The sequence below is a fragment of the Dipodomys spectabilis genome, unplaced genomic scaffold (genome assembly GCF_019054845.1).
Source record: "Dipodomys spectabilis isolate Male_0828 unplaced genomic scaffold, ASM1905484v1 ptg000062l, whole genome shotgun sequence".
Classification (NCBI taxonomy): domain Eukaryota; kingdom Metazoa; phylum Chordata; class Mammalia; order Rodentia; family Heteromyidae; genus Dipodomys; species Dipodomys spectabilis.
Genome location: NW_024870739.1, coordinates 2,493,866 through 2,512,773, shown reverse-complemented (window position 1 = coordinate 2,512,773; position 18,908 = coordinate 2,493,866). Strand labels below are relative to the sequence as shown.

At 54.9% G+C, this 18,908-nt stretch overlaps 2 protein-coding genes across 3 annotated transcripts in view; one reads left to right on the top strand and one right to left on the bottom strand.

Annotated features, from left to right (window-relative positions):
* Positions 1-10,112, top strand: part of Spns2 (sphingolipid transporter 2) — a 42,582-nt gene extending 32,470 nt beyond the window's left edge. The window contains exons 4-13 of the mRNA XM_042680624.1: positions 1,934-2,085; positions 2,296-2,362; positions 3,729-3,871; positions 4,775-4,927; positions 5,038-5,227; positions 5,540-5,605; positions 7,442-7,540; positions 7,631-7,794; positions 8,274-8,320; positions 8,738-10,112. Coding sequence (XP_042536558.1) covers positions 1,934-2,085; positions 2,296-2,362; positions 3,729-3,871; positions 4,775-4,927; positions 5,038-5,227; positions 5,540-5,605; positions 7,442-7,540; positions 7,631-7,794; positions 8,274-8,316 — 1,077 coding nt within the window. The 3' untranslated portion in view covers positions 8,317-8,320; positions 8,738-10,112. The remainder of the gene's footprint in view (positions 1-1,933; positions 2,086-2,295; positions 2,363-3,728; positions 3,872-4,774; positions 4,928-5,037; positions 5,228-5,539; positions 5,606-7,441; positions 7,541-7,630; positions 7,795-8,273; positions 8,321-8,737) is intronic.
* The window catches only part of Mybbp1a (MYB binding protein 1a), a 28,558-nt gene continuing 19,630 nt past the window's right edge, over positions 9,981-18,908 (bottom strand). For both annotated transcript variants that reach the window (XM_042680621.1, XM_042680620.1), the window contains 18 exons: positions 18,092-18,387; positions 17,816-17,926; positions 17,192-17,317; positions 16,849-17,016; positions 16,666-16,765; positions 16,067-16,163; positions 15,781-15,932; positions 15,494-15,577; positions 15,255-15,404; positions 14,995-15,162; positions 14,753-14,913; positions 13,586-13,820; positions 13,375-13,500; positions 13,223-13,291; positions 12,728-12,841; positions 12,449-12,550; positions 11,099-11,247; positions 9,981-10,918 (listed from right to left, as the gene is read on the bottom strand). In XM_042680621.1, the coding sequence (XP_042536555.1) occupies positions 10,354-10,918; positions 11,099-11,247; positions 12,449-12,550; positions 12,728-12,841; positions 13,223-13,291; positions 13,375-13,500; positions 13,586-13,820; positions 14,753-14,913; positions 14,995-15,162; positions 15,255-15,404; positions 15,494-15,577; positions 15,781-15,932; positions 16,067-16,163; positions 16,666-16,765; positions 16,849-17,016; positions 17,192-17,317; positions 17,816-17,926; positions 18,092-18,387 (2,973 nt within the window). In that variant the 3' untranslated portion in view covers positions 9,981-10,353. The remainder of the gene's footprint in view (positions 10,919-11,098; positions 11,248-12,448; positions 12,551-12,727; positions 12,842-13,222; positions 13,292-13,374; positions 13,501-13,585; positions 13,821-14,752; positions 14,914-14,994; positions 15,163-15,254; positions 15,405-15,493; positions 15,578-15,780; positions 15,933-16,066; positions 16,164-16,665; positions 16,766-16,848; positions 17,017-17,191; positions 17,318-17,815; positions 17,927-18,091; positions 18,388-18,908) is intronic.

Here is an 18,908-nt window from a genome sequence, read left to right as displayed (position 1 = left end):
GTGCTAGGAAAAAGAGGGACAATCAAATGACCGCCACAGGGCCCATGCAGAGAAATGGAGTGTTGTTCATACTGAGAGATGCTGGATAGCAGAAGAATGATGAGAGCTGCACTACCTAGCACTCATGAATGAGTCTCATAAGAAGGAGGAAAAAGCAAGGATAAGAGCATGAGTTGGTCCCTCTTCTGTTCATTTGATCCAAGCACACAGAAGACATTAAACAAGTCAGGCGCTAGTAGTGGCTTATGCCTATCATCCTAACTACTCAGGAGGCTGAAATCTGAGGATTGCAGCTCAAGCCAACATGAGCAGGAAAGCCCATGAGAGTCTTATCTCCACTTAACCCCAAAAACTCAGAAGTAGAGGTGTGTGGCTCAAGTAGTATACTGTCAGCTTTGAGTGAAAAGGCTAAGGGACAGCACCTAGGCCCTGAGTTCAAGGCCGAGTGCCAGCACCTACACACCAAAGACACTAAGCATTATCTATGACACTAAGCAGAGATGGTGCTGTGATAAGTCTACGGTAGACTGGAGGGGGTGGGGCGCTATGGGAGGAGTGGGAACAGAGAAGACCTTCTGCCTGCTGGTGCTGAGAATGATTGCTGCATCTCTCGCATTCTTTCTAAAAAAATAAAATAGATGGGCTGGGATGTAGCTCAGTGGCAAAACGCTTGCCTAGCAAGTGCAACGTCCTGGGTTCAATCCCCAGTACCAAAAAAGAAAAGACAAAAAATAATAAAATAGAATACTCCAGGAATGGAGTAGGCCTTCTTGAACAAGATATTAGGGGGAAATGAACAGTTATGTTTTCTTGAGTCTCCCTTAGCTTTTTCATTCATATCTAGCAATTTACCTTTTCCAGATTTTTGCTGGAAGTTAATTGAGTACAAGACTCTCCCGCCACCCACCCCCACCCCCACACAGTGGCTTTGAACTGGGATCCTCAGATCTCAACTGCCTGAGTAGCTAGGACTACAGGTGTGAGCACTCATCACACCTGGCTCAAAATGAACAGATTTGACAGCATCAAATTCAAACCATCAGGAAGCTTGTGAATGGTAAAAGCCTCCAAAAACAAAGTAGAAAAATGACAGAAAATACCAGTGCTTCAAATAACAAAGGCTCCACCGCTGAACTGTAGAGAAAGCAAATATAATCCAGTACAAAAAAGACAACCAAACAGAACAATAGGCAGTGGCTGTAGGCAGAAGATTCCCCAGGAAAAGAAACACTTCAGGAGCCAGGGAGGGCAAGAGGGGTCAAGATGGAAGGCCAGCGCTGCCACCAAAGAGCCAGCTAGCAGCTAGATGGGCAACTAGAGAGAGGGCATGGGGACACCCTGAGGAGGACTAGATGTGGGTGACGCTTGGCCGGATGGTTGGTCAGGGTGGGGCTGGGGAATGATGGCCAGGCTGTGTTCTCAGGCCCTGGGCAGCTGGAGGGCCTGATGGGGCAGGTCCACATCAAAGGGGAGGACCACCAACAGCTGGCACAGCACCACACCTCCCTACTGCTCAGCTGGCTTTGTCCTTGCTGTGCCCATGGGGGACAGACTCTGAGCCACAGGGCCATCCTGCCCACTTCCCACCCTGGGCTGCCAGGCTTACCAGCAATCCTACTTGAAGGAGGGACACAGAATGAGTATGCCTTGTAGCTCTTGAGGTAGGGCCGGGAGCAGGTGGACTTGGCTCTGTGGACTTCCATCTCTGTGCTATAGGGATTGAGAGGATGGTTTGGCTCATACTGCTGGGGAATTCCAGCCCTGTCAGACCCACCCTACAGAGGGATACTCTGAAGCCCCGCATGACCAGGCTCTGTGGACATGCTGACGTCAGGCCTGAGCTCCATCTGGACTCCATAGGGACAAAATGGGGACAAGAGTGAGCAAGCTGGAGGGTAGGGAGGCGCCTTAGCATTGTCCCCTGGCCCCACAGTATTTCTGGCTGCTGGTCCTGTCCCGGGGGCTGGTGGGCATCGGTGAGGCCAGCTATTCCACCATCGCACCCACGATCATCGGCGACCTCTTCACCAAGAACACACGCACACTTATGCTGTCTGTCTTCTACTTTGCCATCCCGCTGGGCAGGTGAGTGGGAATTCATTAATCAGACACACAGGGCAGAGGGGCAGGGGCGGAGATCAGCCTTGGAGAACTCCCAGACCACTCTGGCTGGGGCGGGGAGGGGGGGGAATGAGGGTGGGGAAGGGGGCAGGTGGCCTGCCTAGTCCATGGGCACTTCCCCTCCCACACCTTCTCTGCTCTGCTTGAGCTGATGTGTGTCCATCTTCTCTGCAGTGGCCTGGGGTATATTACAGGCTCCAGTGTGAAGCAGGCAGCTGGAGACTGGCACTGGGCTCTGCGGGTAAGGCCTAGGTCCCCTCCTATAAGGTCCCCCAGTCCAATCCTTTCCCCAGGCTTTCCCAGAGGGTCTCACCCAGCCCAAACCCAGCTGGGGATCAGGCCTTGACCTCCCTTGACAGCCTGGGCTCTGAGGCCTTGTCCTTCTAGACCAGTTTAAACTGAGATGTTGCAGCTCAGACAGCCCCACACCCTTGGGCCACAGTTCCAGGGCTGGAACCTCCCCCAGGAATCCCAGGTTGAGAGGACGGGATTCTCTCACTATGTCAGGAAATTCCAGGGCCACAGCACAGCTTCCTGCTTCCAGCCTTGGCTCTGTGTAAGCCGTGGGCTGGGACCAGACCTCTGTGTTGAGGCCCTTGGGGTCTGGAGCCACTTCCTGACCTGCCAGAGAGTTGGGGCAAGTTAGCACAGCTCTAGGACAGTGCAATCAGAGGAAACAGAGATCCCCAGTCTCTCTGAGGAGCGGAAGCTTAAGACAAAGTGTTTTTTCCTCAAAAGCAGGAAGGAAGCACCTCTGTGGAATTTCTTGGTGGGGGGCTAGAGGGAGTAGCATGCAAGGAACTCCCCAGGCTTGGAGTCCCTGGGTGGGGGGGGACAGGCAGTGTAGCAGGGAGAGGGTAGATTCTCTTTGTTATGGGCTAGTATGCTGGAATCCAGCCTGCCAAGACTGGAGAGAGGCCTGAATCCTTGGAGAGTCTGTTATTGTCATGAGGCCAGACTCAGAGAAGATCCAAAGAGGCCCTTACCAAGGGCTGGCCTTCTTGACCTATCAGGTACAAGTTCCAGGACCCTATAGGCAAGAAACCCACCAGGGAACATTTCTAGTCCCAAGGGTTGGACTGACTCCTTATGTCCAGAAAGTCACAGTCATGGCTTTGTTCCCTGCCTTTCATCTATCTATCTTGCTCTACCATCTATCATCCATCTTCCATCCACGTACCCACCCACCCACCCACCCACCCACCCACCCATATAACCACAGATCTATCAGTTTTCCTTCCACCCATCTGTCTGTCCTTCCAATTATTCTCCACTATCTGTTCAGCCCTCTCTTCTCCCTCTTCCATCCACCTACCCATTCATCCTTCTCTTCCTTCCCTCCTCCTTCCTTCCCTCCCTTCTTTCAGTTTGTTAGTCTCCTTTGTACCCCCTTCCCCTATCTGGAAAGTCCACTTTGAATCTCCAACCCTTTACTGAACTCATCCCAGTGGCTTTGCTCAGTAGCCCTGTCAAGAAGGCAGATTTTATCCCCGAGGAAGGTTGGTTCCCAGACCCCAGAGAAGGTGCGGCCTGCCTGAGTGCCTCCTGGTGCAGCCAAGACAGAGCCAATTTGGTGTGTCCTGTCTTCATGTTTCCCTCCCTGCCAGGTGTCTCCTGTCCTGGGCATGATCACAGGAACACTCATCCTCATCCTGGTCCCAGTCACTAAGAGAGGCCACGCAGACCAGCTTGGAGGGCAGCTCAAGGCACGGACCTCATGGCTCCGAGACATGAAGGCTTTGATCAGAAAGTAAGCCTTGGTGGGAGGAGTCTGGTGCTGTGATGAGAGGGTTCTGCCTTCAGGAGAGCCCACCTGTACCTTCCCATGAACCCACTGCCCTCTCGGCTGCCTGCAGGGTTGAGAGTGGTGTTTTGTCCATTAGTGTTTATGACGCCTGTAGTCTGAACCTTTACACTGAGCCTGTGAGGGAGCCATTTAGGTCTTCTGCAAGGAGAAAGGGTGAGACAGCAGTCTGGGGAAAAGGGGCTCTCCCAGGACCACCTGCCATCAAAGCGGTCCTGCCTAAGCCAGGTGCCCATGGCCCACCCGTGTAATCCTAGCTATTCAGGAGGTTTAGATCTGAGGATTGTAGTTCAAAGCCAACCCAGGCAGAAAAGTCTTTGAGACTCTTTTATCGCCAATTAACCAGTAAAACTCTGGAAGTGGAAGGGGTGACGTTGACCAAGATGCGTTGTACTCTAACTTATGGCATTGTAGCCTGTTTGTACAACTACTTAGCAATAACAAGAACACCACCAATAATGAAGTCCAGGGCTGGGAAGGTGGCTCAGTGGTAGAGCGCTTGCCTCGCATGCATGAGGCCCTGGGTTCGATTCCTCAGCACCACATAAGCAAAAAAAAAGCCGGAAGTGGAGCTGTGGCTCAAGTAGTAGAGCGCTCGCCTTGAGCTGAAGAGTTGAGGGACAGCGCCCAGGCCCAGAGTTCAGGCCCCAGGACCGGACCCCCCCAAAAAAAAATCATCAATAATGAAGTCCAGAAGTGGAGCCGTGGCTAAATGGTAGAGGGCCAGTGTTGAGTGATAACGCTAAGAGTCCCAGGTCCAGAGTTCAAGCCCCAGTACTGGCACCAAAAAAAAAAAAATTAAAAAGAGGTCCTGCCCTAGCTCAGTGTCCTGCCCTGGCTTCTTCTCAGTCGCAGCTATGTCTTCTCCTCCCTGGCCACATCAGCCGTGTCCTTCGCCACAGGAGCCCTGGGCATGTGGATCCCACTCTACCTGCACCGTGCCCAAGTTGTGCAGAAGACAGCAGAGATGTGCAACAGCCCACCGTGTGGGGCCAAGGACAGGTGCAGCCTGGAGAGCTGGGCCCCGGGGAGCATAGGACCTGGCATGGGAGCACCTCTGACGTCGCCGTGGCCCTCCCCTACTCACGCCCTGCTGTTCTCTGACCCCACAGCCTCATCTTTGGGGCCATCACCTGCTTTACTGGCTTCCTGGGTGTGGTCACGGGTGCAGGGGCCACACGCTGGTGCCGCCTGAGGACCCAGAGGGCCGACCCGCTGGTGTGTGCTGTGGGCATGCTGGGCTCCTCCATCTTCATCTGCCTCATCTTTGTGGCTGCCAAGAGCAGCATTGTGGGCGCCTATGTGAGTAGTGTGGGGGGCGGGCAGTAGGGGGCTGAGGGGAGCTGGGCTGGAAATACAGTCTGACTTGCCAGACCTCTAGCTGCTGCCCCTGCCCCAATCAGGGCCTGTGAAAGGTCAGCACAGGAGTCACAGCCAGCCCTACCACTCCAAGGAGGGGCTTGGGTCACCCTTCAGGGCTATGGGCACGGCCTGAAGTCACTGAATAATGCACTGGTTCCTCATGTGCCTGAGATGAGAGGATGGGCCTTCTGGAGAGGTGGAGGAGGTTTTGGGGGCTCTCTGCCTGATGGTCTCTCTCTTTTCTCCTGGTAGATCTGTATCTTCATTGGGGAGACCCTGCTGTTTTCCAATTGGGCCATCACGGCAGACATCCTCATGGTAAGCCAGGCTGCAGTCGGCTCCTGTAGACCCAAGCCTATTATCCTCATAGGCCAGCTGGGGAGGGGTAAAGGGAGGGCTTTGGGAGGAGGGTGGCCAGGGAGGTGAACCCAGAGGTAGGGAGAGGGGGTCAGAGATTCAAGGCCTTCAATCAGAGCGGGTATGGAAGCTGAACTGAGCGGGCAAATGGGTGAGCTGTGGGGGTGGGGTTTCCCTGAGGCTCAGGTTTGTGTCTGGGAGGCTGGTGGTGCCAGGCTGGCACTGAGGTGGCCCTGCTTGCCAGCACTCCTCCCCTGGGGGCTGAGTGGCCATGCTTTCTGTGCTCAGCCTGGGTCCTAGGAATGCCTACTGAGTGCCTGCCACCGGGCTGGGCACACAGAGGCTGTCTTCACAGGACCAACAATGGGCTGTAGACTAGGCTAGCCAGAGACAAAGGGCCGTCTGAGCAGTCAGCAGGGGCTGTGTCCCTGAGCAGGGATGATAGCAGCCTAGAAGAAACCAGGAGGGACTGTGGGCCTAGTGACTTACAAGGCTGTGGGGTTTGGGAGGGCATGTAGGGGTAGGAATGGTAGGGCTGGGTGTGGCTCCTGTTCTGATTCTTCAGGACCCTCAGCTTTAGGAGAATCGGGCATTGGAGCATGTCAGGAGGTGCAGGGATTGGGGAGGAACGATGCTCAGGTGCTGGGTAGAGGGAGGTGTTGGATATAGAACATATAGAAATAGCCCAGGTGGTCAGAATCTGTGAAAACCCTAGTTGCCTCTCTGCTTCAGGAGGCTGCCTTACCTTGCCTGGCCTTTCCTATATGTTTTCTCCTGATCTGGGATGGTAGATTGGATGGAAGTTGGGGGGGGGGGCAGAGGGAGAGGGTGACTCTGGGGCTTGGTGAGGTCAACCCTTCTCTGAATCAAGGGGAGCACTCTGAGTCAAGGGCCCTGGATGCTGGCTAGCCCCTGATGGCTGCTCAAAGCGTATAGTCCAGGGAAATCGTGTCCCAGTTTATGAAGTGTAAAAGCTAAGTGACTAGTTATTGCTGGAAACGGGGCCACATAATCTCATCTGATCCAGATCGCTCCATCCTTGCTCCCTGTGTGGAGTCTTGTGGGCTCTGGCTGCTATTGCCATTTGTCCACCATGGCTGGCATCTATGAGGTTGCTGGAGGCAGGTGCACCTTGGGGCTGTGACTAACTCTTCTTGTCTGACTAAGAATTGGGGAAGGAAGGTCACGGCCAGCCTAGTCTGATGGGGCTCTGGGGTCCAGCAGTTCTTGGCATGTGGGGCTAGAGTGCTCACAGGTTCAAGTATAGGCTCCTTTAGGGCTTTGTTTCAAAACCCTGTCCTCTAGGCCAGCCTTGGCCTTGCCTGGTCCTCATGGAGGGGAGCCAAGGCAGGTATTTAATTTGTGAGAAGGAAGGGCAAGGGCTGACAGACCTGAGAGGCAGCTCCAGAGCTACTGCTCTCATGGATGACCCCTCAAAAATAAAGTCTTCCCAGGAGGATCTCAAGTTCAAGGCCAGCCTAGGCTATGCAGCATGACTCTGAAGAAAAAAAAAAAGAGGGAAGTTAGGAAGAGTGGAAAAGATGGAAAAGAAATAATGCTTCTCTGGGCCTCAGTGTCCCCTGGATCACAGGCCTTGGCTCCCCACCAGAAGTCAGTGGGAGAGGTCTCAGGGAGAGAGCAGCGCTGACAGAACAGCTCTGGGTTGAAGGCCTGTACAGATGGAACCAGTGGACACCAGGTTGTCTTCCCTGGGACTGGATGTGGTGGAGAGGAGTGTGGGTACTGTGAGGCTCTGGGTGGGCCTGGGACCTTGCACTGACCTGTCTCCTCCTACAGTACGTGGTCATCCCCACACGACGGGCCACCGCGGTGGCCTTACAGAGCTTCACCTCCCACTTGCTGGGGGATGCTGGAAGCCCCTACCTCATCGGCTTTGTGAGTGGCTGCAGTGGGGCTGGCCTGGTGGGAGCGCTGGGGGCTTAGGAGATGACATTGCCCTGATGCCTACCAACCTCATCTCCACAGATCTCAGACCTGATCCGCCAGAGCACCAAGGACTCTCCACTCTGGGAGTTCCTGAGCCTGGGCTATGCCCTCATGCTCTGCCCCTTCGTGGTGGTCCTGGGCGGCATGTTCTTCCTCGCCACCGCCCTCTTCTTCCTCAGTGACCGTGCCAAGGCTGAGCAGCAGTGAGTGGGGCAGGGTGGGCCTACCACCTTGACACCCTGTCAAGCCCTGCGGTGAGGGTGGGGGACACTGGCCAACTCTATGCCCATGCACGCATGTGAGCAGACATACATCACCTATGCCGGTGCCTAGGCCTTCCCCAGGTCGCAGCATGTGTCACATGCCCAGCCCATGGTGGCTCGGGCTGGCAGATGCCAGGCCCATTCATAGGGTTTTAGATGAATGTTTTCCTCTAGAGTTAAGGGTTTTTAGGATTGGGACCACCCCCTTCCTTTTCTTCTCATTCTCTGACTTCTCTTCTTTACTCTTCTTTCTCTCTCTCCCTCCCCACCCCTGGGCTCTCCCACCTCCCCCTGGGGCTGACGAGGTCCCTGCCCAGCATCTCCGGTCAGTCAGCCCCCGCGATGCAATGTGCCAGAGCCGTGCCTGGGCCCGGCCTCCGCTGATGCACCGCCCTGACCCCTGCCCGTCTCTCCCCCAGGGTGAACCAGCTGGTGATGCCTCCTGCATCAGTGAAAGTCTGAGGTGGTGAGTTCAGGCTGGGGAGGCCCAAATAGTGGGAGGGCCAGGATGCCAGGAGCCAGGGATCACCCCTCCGGAGTTCTGCCAACTCTGGGTTTGGTTTCTTCCTCCTAAAACATTGCAGAACTTACTGACCTAGCTATGCTGGGAAAGCCTGTTGCTTCCCAATAAATTGGCTCTCCCCCTTCCTTGGAAGGTTTGGGGTCACGTCAGGGATAGTACTTGCCAGGAACTCCTTGGGCTGTCCTCTCCACCCCTCTTAAGAGGTGCCAGGGCTCATTCCTATTGTGGCCTCTGGGAAACAGACTCCTTGTAATGCAAGATCAAGGTCACTGCCCCCAGAGCCAGGTCTGGAGCAAGGAAGAGCAGGAGGGACCTTGGAATGGCCCCCAAAGTTCCTCTGACTTGACTTTCCTCTTCTAGGTGCCGCTGGGACAGTGATGAAGCCTCACCCGTGTTTGTACCTAGACTGGAAAGTGGCCTTGGGCACTTTGGACCTACGGGGCTGTCCCAAAGCTTTCTGTGTGACACACAGCTGGGCACCACCCCACCCTGGCCCAGAACTGCTAAGAGGCCGTGGCTCCAAGAAGCTACGCCTCCAGTTAACATGGAAAGCTATGTGTGCTGGAGTCATACAGTTGGACAGATTCTCAGTCCTAAATTGGGGCTGCAGAGTCCCTGGGGCCAAGGGAGAAGACAGTTCCATATGGGTATGTGGGGAGAACCTGGCCTGCCATCAGCTTCTGTAATCCTGGGTAACCCCCTGACCTCCCTAGGCTGTGGGGTCCGGGGTCCGGACCTCCCTATACTGCACGCTGTACGGGGCACTGCCTGTGGCTTTGAGGACCTGGCAGATCCTGGGACACAGAGAAGAGATGGTCTAGGTCTCAGGGCCACAGGTCAGGTGCTGAGGCATCCAAAGGGCCTGGCCCATAGGGACTGCTGACCTTGAGGACATCACTCAACCTGGCACACGGAGCAGGACTCATTTCCTGTGGAAGTATCTGACATGGGGTGTGTCTTGGCTTGGCTGGCCCCTGGAGGACGTGTCCCTGCAACCTGGGGCTGTGGGCCACTGCCAGGTCCTGTGTGGGGACCAGCATCACCCACAGTTCAGGTGAGGTTCCTTCTGGTCCCTACAGCACCTTTACTGACCTTCCTAGTGAACCCAGGAGACAAGCCACGCCCTCTCCCAGGCTGGCCTGCATTTTGGGAAGGGCCAGGGACTTACTTGTTCCTGGGCCGAGGCAGGAGTCTGAAGGAGGTCCAGCCTCGCTGACTCCTCCCAGCTGACCCATGGGGTCAGGTCTTCACTTCTTCAACCTCTCCCCAATCCCTACATCAGGGCAGCTTCCACCTGCCCCCTGGGAGCACTTATCCCTTCTCCATAGTCCCTAAGCATTTGCTGCAAGGTGGCTCCAGCCCCGGGGTGCTGTGGCCCACAGGAGACCCTCATGCTTCCTTTGCCTGCCCATTAGTTACTGGCTGGCTGTGGCTTCAGTGTGTTAGCTAGTGGACTACCCACCCCACCAAGGTCTGGGGCACCCTGGGGGCCAGATACAGGAGTGGGGTGGAATCCCTCAAAGACCAGCTGGGCCCCCACCTCACCCCAGCCTCCACTGGGGCCCCAGCAATGTTTTCTTGTTGTACAAGAACCAGGTCCAAGTGTTGCCTCCTCTTCCTTCCGGAAGCCAAACCGCTCCTTTATTTTTTAGAGCTGCTGATTGTGAATCTCAGAGTCTTAAGAGAGAAGCCAAATATATTCCTTGTAAATGAAGAAATAAACCTATTTAAATCAGTGTAACAGCCTGGTGATGAGCAGGATAGCTATATAGGGCCAGCATGGCAACCTGTGCTCACCTGCCCAATGCCAGAGGCTGGATTCCTACCAGCTTGGAACACCAGGGCAGGCTGGGCAATAGACCCACTGCTCAGAGCCAGAAGCTGGTGCCTTATGCTGCGGTTTATTAAAAATCATAGTGGAAAAAAAATAGAGGAGTCTGTAGGACCACTGGAGGCGTGGGGAGGGCAGGCTGCACTCAGGGTGTCCCCTTCTTCTGCAGCACTTTCCTTTTTTTCATCCCACTCTGAAACAGGCTGGGGCTCCTGCCAACCAAAGACAGGCGTGCCTTTTTCCGTGGCACAGAGGACTGTGGGGTTGGGCTCAAGACCCCCTTTTTGGGCAGAGCCTTCTGATACTGCTTTTTGCTTGCGGGCTCTGTGGGGGATATGGGAGAGGCTTCATTCTCCTGTGACACCTTCTCTTTTTGCTTCTGCAGCTTTGGGGTCTTGGCAGGGGTGTTGACAGGGGTGCTGGGGCTCAGGGTGGGGGTGTCAAGGGCTGGACTCTTGGTGGCAGGTGTCTCTGGGGATGAGACCAAATCCTTGGCCTTCATCTTCTTCCTCCTCCTCTTCTTGCCAGTGCTGGGAGGCTGGTCCCCAGCTGTGGCTGGAGGTGGGGTCACCACTTCCTCGGCTGAAGTGTCCTCTGCCTTGCGTTTCTTACGTTTCTTGGTCTCAGGCAAGAATCCCTTCTTCTTGCGCTTCATACTTACGGGGCTCTCGGTTTCATTGGGCTTGGCTTCCTTCTCCAATTTGGGGCGCCTGGAAGTCAAAGGTCAAAGTGGCCAGTGAGAAAGGGCAGGAGTCACTTCCACCAGAGGTCCTGCAAGATTCCAGGCACCCACGGCCCCCCACCCCTGTGCACACACACTGGAGTGTGTGTGGTACGTATGAGGGGTCTCCACAGCCCCTCCCAGTGTGCAGGCATCTCCTAGAACATACTGAACGCCTAGAATCTTCATGGCCTGCCAATAGAGGTCGTAGAGACGGTTGGAACCGGCAGAATGGTTCCCCTGTTTCAAGCTCTGCTTCAGGGTCTGCTGCTTCCCCTGCAGTGTGCCCAGGAGAGCTGTCAGGTCCACAGTCAGCTTCTGTAGAGGAGGACAAGGCAGGAGCTCAGGGATGACGGCAGACTGCACCCTCTGGGACCCCAGTCTTCCCACCCTTGCCCAGATGCTGCGTCTCCCGTGGCCCTCAGACACTCCTGCCTCTAAATCCCAGTCTCTCTTTTCTGGAGAAGAAACAAAAGCCTCCTAGTGTTTGTTTCCTTCCCATAGTGGAGACCTGGTCTGCTTCCTACCCTTCCCTCCTTCAGTGGCTCTACCCATCCATCCGTTGAGGGCACAACTCAGTTCCTTTGGGGTTACCAAACTCACCCCCTTAATTTTTCCCTCTCTGTCAAGTACTCACTGGATTCGTTCTAAAACTTGCCAGTAATTGGGTGTTAGTGGCTCATGCCTATTATCCTGGCTGCCCAAAAGGCTGAGATCTGATTGTGGTTCAAAACCAGCCCAGGCAGGAAAAACTGAGACTCTTATCCCCAATTAACCACTAAAAAGCCAGAAGTAGAGCTGTAACTCAAGTGGCAGAACACTACCCTTGAGCAGAAAAAGTTGAGGGAGAGTGCCCAGACCCTAAGTTCAAGCTTAAGACTTAGCAAACAAAACAAAACCCAGCCCAAGCCCCACTCCCTGCCAAAGAAACCCCAAACTCCACCAGCTTCAAGGGTTCCCATTCTGGCTTCATTGCTAAGGACTGCCTCTCAGCTCTCTCTGCCTTGTGCTATTCTCCAAGGTTTTGTACACACACCTTTGGCACTGATCAAGGCCCAGGCTCATCCTCCATTTGTGTTCTGACCAGTGTCTGTCTATGCCAAAGGCTCTCAGACTCTTCCCTGCTGCCAGATGCAAAAGCACCTCACCCCCCAACCCCTGAACTGGCCTCCATGTTCCACCTTTCCTCTTGGCCTCCTTCCAAATTGCTGCCCATGTGAGATCATCTTGAAGCCTCTGAGCCTCAGTTTTCTTACTGGAGTTTCAGTAACAACATACCTCACACCAGTGGCAGGGCAAATGTAACCCTCCTAAGTCACTTACCATGTACATGGTGGTTCCATCACTGAACTGTAAACAGTCTGGACTCCTCACCTGGCACACACAACCTCCCCTGCATAGCTCCCAGCTAATCTTCCTCTAGCCATGGAAGCCCCAATTCTCCCCCAGAAGTCTCTGAGTAAAACCCAACGCGACACCCCTGCCTCCCAAGGCAGTAGTGGCATGGCTGCTGTCTCACCTCGTGATTGATTGTCCTTAAGAGGGTGTTGAGCAGCTCCAGGGAGGACAGCTCCTTCTGGTGCTCCGACTTACTCTGCGCCTCCCCCAGCGTGCGAAGGGCCTAGGAAGAGAAGGCCAGGCTGAAGCACTCTGGAGAGCTGCCCAAGGCCTTTCTGTTCTCCACAGAAGAGACTAAAGCCCAGAGGGCCCATGCTAGAGGCTCAGGTTCCAAGCAATCTGGCTCCTGGTTCCCAGAGCATCATGTGTATTTGGCAGGAGGGAGTTCCATAATCTTTACCTCAATGACCTTTGCCAGGACCTTGCCAATCAGTTGCTCCCACTCAGGGTCCTCAAAGCATATTCTCAGCTCCCGTGCGGACAGGGACTTCTGTAGTAGCAGGCAGGCCTGGGACTGCAATGAGAAAAGAGATCACCAAAAGGCTCAGGGACCCACCAGCACTCAAGAAGCTGCCTGACACCCAGAGCTCTAGGGGGCACGTGAGGAGCTCTCTGCTGTGTTTGTATAATTGGGAGACAAGCAGGGATCCCAAATGGACAGGGTAGGACCTCAGGTTGAAACAGTTCTTGCCTGGCTTAGTGCTGCCTCCCTCCAACCTGCCTGGTCCCGGCACCTGAGCAGACATAGTCAGAGATAAGCTCTCAAGAATCCCTAACTAAACTGGGTAGACAGCTCAGACCAGATAAGAACCGGTGGCTGTGGAGCCCAGCTGGCCCTGCCCCTCTTAGCTTCTCTGTGCCCACACAGACCACCCTAGCAGATGAGGGCCCTTACCTGATGGCGGGGGCGTGCCGAGCTGCCCACCTGCTGGACCAGGAGAGGAAGCAGGTTCTTACAGATCATCTAGAGGGGGAACGGCAGAAATCATGAGGGGAGGGCCGGGGCAGGCAGGGCCCCCCAGGGAGGCAGGCTGGCCTGGCACTCACCGGATGCCGAGAGAAGAGAGTGAGGAACATGGGAACGGTGAAGGGGCTGTTGCGCTTGGTCAGGAAGGTGCTCAGTGCTGCTGAGTACACAGATGTCACGAAGTTCAAGTCCAAGCAGTTGGTGGCCTGGGCCAGGTGAGAGAGCTTGGGTGAGGCAGTGAGCAGGGCCTAAGTTGCCTTTCCATAGTCCTCCAGGCCATATCCTACTCACCTGTGGTTCCTTGGGCTGAGAGCTGGGCCGTTTCTGTTCTTCCGGGAAGTGCCTCTGCCTAGTGTTGCCCTTCAAGACCCTCAGCAGGTAGAGTGAGGCATTGAAGTAGTAGAGGGCAACAGAAGAGTCGGCCTGGTGGCCAGCCTGCTGCACAAGCCGCTCTACCTGGGCATGCAGGGCCTCTGTGCAGTTGTCCACCTCATGGCAGTAGTGCCGGGCACGGCACAGGTGGTGCCTATAGGGTGGGAGAGGCAGAGCTGGTCAGCACATTCTCCCACCATGGCTCACAGCTATGATCCTAGCTACTCAGGAAAACCTGAGATCTGAGCATTATGGTTTGAAGCAAACTCACGCAGAAAAACCATGTGAGTCTCTCATCTTCAATGAACCACCAGAAAGCTGGAAGTGGAGCTATGGCTCAGTGATACAGCACTTGCCTTGAATGAAAAACTCTGGGCCAGGCCATGAGTTCAAGCCCCCAAACCCATATCAAATGACCCAAGGCTCATTTCAGAGGAAACAGACACCCCTGAACTGGCCTGAATGTCCTGTCTACACCTGTCACTTGTGGGACAATGGCTTCTGGAATCTCTATGAAATGAAACCAGGCTCTATGTTCAAAACCACAGGGAAACAGACAGTGGCTGAACTAACCAAGCAGATGTGATCTGGACCTGGAAGAAACTTATGGAGCAGATGCCCCACCCTCTCTCGGCTCTGGATTGGGGGAAGCAGGTTCCTAGGCCTTCCCACCTCTTATGTTCTGGAAGGCAGGTGTTCATCTGGGTGCTGCCAAGATCCTGCCTCTAGCAGGATAGCTTCCAAAACTTCACCAAGCCCCTCCCAACCCATGCTCTCCCCTCACTGCTCACCTGATGCTCTGGCTGCAGCTGCCTTTGTCCAACTCCTTTCTAATCTCCCACTCACTCTGTAGTATCTTACAATACAGCTGCTCCCTCTCAGGACTGCGTGGATCCCCCACCCGCCCTTCCCCACAGCTCCAACAGGACTGTCCCTGGTCCGGTTTCTCAATTATCCTGACACTGAGAGCAGGGAAGGATGGAATTGAGGACTACGAGAGAACTGTGGTGCATTCCACAGAGCAGAGCAGCATGTGAGAGTAAACGGCCTGGGGTGCATCAGGCTCTTCCCTGCCCCAGTTCTCACATGAATATGCGGGCCATCTTGTGTAAGAGGTCCTGCTCCTGCTTGGTGGAGCTGCGACTGCGCATGCATCGCCGGATGCTGCTTAGCAGGGGTTCCAGCAATTCCAAGACCAGGGGGCTCTCAGGCTGCTTGGTGACCAGCACTTCTATCAGGTCCAGTACCTGTGGCCAGGAGGATGGGAGGGTCAGCCTGTGTGGGAGCATGTGCAGGGGGTGCAAAGGCGCCACTGCTCACAAGCTCACCCGGATCTGGAAGTCCCGCCGGAGCGCCTTTTCCTTCTGCAGCTTGTTCTTCTCATCTCGCCGGGCCTGCATGCGCATCTTTTGCTCAGCAAAGAGACTGGCAAGGTTCTGGTCCAGGGCCATCATGGCTTCATCTCCCAGTTCTTCCTCGTCACTGTCCTCTCCGCCCTGAGGGACAGAGTTTATCAGCCTGGCCACAGGAGGGTGCACAGACAAGGACTGACAGACAGACACAGACCCCTCCACTGGCTCCGGCTTACCAGCGCCTTTCCAGCCTGCAGCACCTCCATCAGCTGCTGGCGGAAGCCTGGGTCCACATCCTCATCTCGTTCTTCCTCATCACTCTCCTCATCTTGGCCGTTATCCCCGTCGCTCTCTGAATTTTCATCTTCACTATCCGAGCCCTCATCCTGGGTGGGGGGAGTAAGTGCCACAGCTCTCTACTGTCACCTTGTGCTTGTCCACCTCTGCCCCCTCTGCCCCCTCCACTGGCCAGTACCTCTGCCTCCTTCAGCTTTTCCTCAGAATCGTCAGTGACCACCACGTTGTCCTCCTCATCCTCATTTGCTTCAGGGTTCAGCACCTGTGGAGAATTCCAAGCCCCCACAACCCTCCTCAGCTCACTGGGCTCCTGCCTGCCACCTCTACCCTGGCTAATGGCCTCCATCTAAGGGAGGAGAATGGAGTACATCTGTCTTCTTGACAGAAAACTGGGAGCAGGCCGGCATGGTCATAGCTTGAGGGTCCCCCACCCAAGGGCCCATTTCTCCAGTGGCTCTGACTCACATCCAAGATGAGTCGCAGGGCACGTGAGGTCAGGTGGGAACAGATGTGGCCGAACACATTCCGGGCCACCTGGCGCATCAGATGGCTGGGCTGGGCCAGGAGGGATAGCAGGATCTCTACCATCACTTCCACCCATGGAGGCTCCTGGGTGTCTGCAAGTAGAGAGAGGGCTGAACTCACAGAAGCAAGGTACTGATGAACTGGCAGCTCAGCCAGCCCAGTTCTGTATGCCCTTTAGTGCCCCAAAACCTGCCCAGCCCACTCTGCTGCAGGGGCAATGACCCACTGGTGGTCTTGGCTCGGGAGCGACGGGTCCTCTGCTCCATGCTTTTCTTGATGCAGGTCTGAATGTCACCAAGGAGTTCACAGCTCTCTACAGGGGACTGTAGACAGGACAAATGGGAGGAGCTGACACGAGGCCTTTAGCAGTCACCTATCTTCCTATCCTGACCAGTCACCCTCACCATCCAGAATGGAAGACCCTAGGGCATTCCAAGAGCCTTCATACCTTACCACACCTCAGATAGTCATAGTCACAGGACAGCTGGGAACATGGAGACTAACTTCCCCATTAGCACCCAGATGAGATACCAGCAGCTCCAGTCTTATGGTGAACAATTCTGGATCAGTACTTCCCAATTCTAGATTACCCTCACCCCCCCTCCGCCCGCCCACCCGATGCAACACCTTCATATACTGGGATATCCTTAAGTGTTATGAGTGCTTTTCCTCTGGTTGCAATCCCAGGCAGGACTGGGTTGGCTTAGGAAACCCAATTTAACTCTTTAGAGCCTTCCTGACCACCCAGGCAGCCCTTACGCCTCAGCAGGGAACCCATTGGGCCCCAGAACCCCATCCATAAATCCTGGCTTCCAGACAGTTTACCTTGAAAAGGTGGATGCCCACCAGGAGCAGCAGGTGCTGGAAGGCATTGGCCTTGGCCTCTGAGGAACGGGCTTCTAGTTCCTTCAGGGTGTCCAGCATCCTGAGGGGAGATGGCATGTTTAGATTCCACAACTGCCATCAGACCTAGAGGTCCTGCCCGTCCCGGGAAACCCATGTTCTCACTGGTTCCAGGCCTGGCGCTGCTGTGCTGTGAAGGGTGTCAGGATGGCCACGTTGCGAGTATGGCTCAACAGGAAATCTGCCAATCGCACTAGGCGGTAGGTCCAGGGCTTCTCATCTTCGGTCTGGTCAGGCCCTGGCCGGAATTTCACACTGAGGGTCTGCAGCAGGCTAGGGGAGGGGATGGAGTCATAAGACGGCACTAGTGAATATGGACGGGTCTTTCTTTCCCAAGTCTTAGATCCACTGAACCCACTGCCTCTTGCCCTTGCTCAAAACAGGAAAGATCAAGGGTCCTCCAGGCCACCTTCCCACCCCCAACATCCTTGAACTGCCCAAAACCCACCTGAAGAAGGCATTAACGATGAACTCTCGGGCCCGGGTGTCCAAAGGGTAGGAAAACTGATGCTTGGTTTCTGGGATCTGGCTTGTGGGCTTCTTTGTTTTAAAGAATGAGTGGAACAAGCAAAACCTAGAGAGAACAGCCAAGCATTCACTTCACTAGGCTGTTCTCCAGGGGGTAGAAGTATAGGGGGCAGGCCATAGGCAACAGGGGATGGCAGAGACATGGACCCCTAGCTGTACACAGCTTGGTTTGGGTTGGAAGTGAGAACCAGAGCATCTCTCTTGGAGCCAGCTGTGGAACCAGATAGATGAGGCGCTGTGGTCAGGGCCAGCAAGTACTGGGCGGGCTGTGTCTGGCATAGACAAAAGATGTTTTGGACAAATGGAGTGTCCTCCATCACCCCTGATGTACAAAAGCTTGCTTGGATTTATGGAGCAAGTCTAGGCCTTTTAGGCTCCTGCATCTCCACTCTCTGGATTCCTTCCTTTCACTTACTCCTGAAAAATTTCCTTGGTGACTCGGCTAAAGGTTTATGGCTCCAGGGGACCCAAAACTAGGACTAGGCCAGAGGCCCAATTCCTTGGCCATGGTACCAACAAGGTAGGGCTTGAGCCCCTCTCACACCTGGCCACCTGCTCGACCACGGCCACCTCCTTTTCCAGGGGCAATTGATCCACAATACTGACTAGGCGATGGATGATCCACTTCCGCAGCCGGAACACAGCTCGCTCAGGCCTGGGGGCAAAAGCCAAGGTCACAGGACATTCAGAGATGGCAAAAACACGGTGTTCCTTGCCCCCATTTTGACAGGAAACTCCCAAGATCTCTCGTGCTGAACACTAGTATGTGAAACTCCTAGATCTTAGCCCAGAAAGTCAACCCCTGAACCTGCCCACTCACACGTTGAATGAAGCGTCCTGGACTTTCTTCTGGTTGGTGGTGCTAAAATCAACCAGAGAATCCAGGTCTGGCTGGAGAAACATGTCCTGTAGCCAGGACACATAGCTCTGCAGGGCTTGGGGGTTCAGGAACCGTGTGACACGCCAGATGGTAGGCATGACAGGGAGACCCTGGTTAGTGATGGACGAGAAGGCCACCAGCACAGACAACTGCCGCTCAGGGTTGTCCTGGCATCCCTCCAGGAAGGTGGACACATAGGCACTCATCACCGGGGCAAACCTGAACAGGTTTTGGGACTGCAAGAATTGGACATAAATTTAAGTCACCCCAGAGGTAACAACGGCCCACCAGCCTCCTCCACTTCAGGCTAAAGCCAGGCCTGGAAGTGCTTCTCCCCATACACAGCCGTGCTGAGACCAAACTGACAATAAGTCTGTTACCCCCGACTCCTGCCTGACGTTAAGGCGTCCCCTGTCTGACCTCTCCAAGTTTCCAGACCTGCAGCCCCAGGTCCCTCCCAGCTTCCCTGCATGGAGACAAACCTACTTTCCTGGCTTGATGAAGCACAAAGTGGTGGTTAAGAATCCAGACTTTCCTGGGTTCAAATCCTGCCAGGCCAGTTTATAGCTGTCATCCTGGGACTCAAACTCAGTTCCCACATGTTTTGTCAATTTTCCTGACGAGCCTGGACACTGAGCCCCTGTGCTTTCACTGGCTCATGAATGACATGAGCTGCTGACAGCAGCAAACCTGGCAGTGTTCTCCAGGTACTAGCACATAAATACTCAAAACACAGGGCTCCAGCCTATTCACCTCA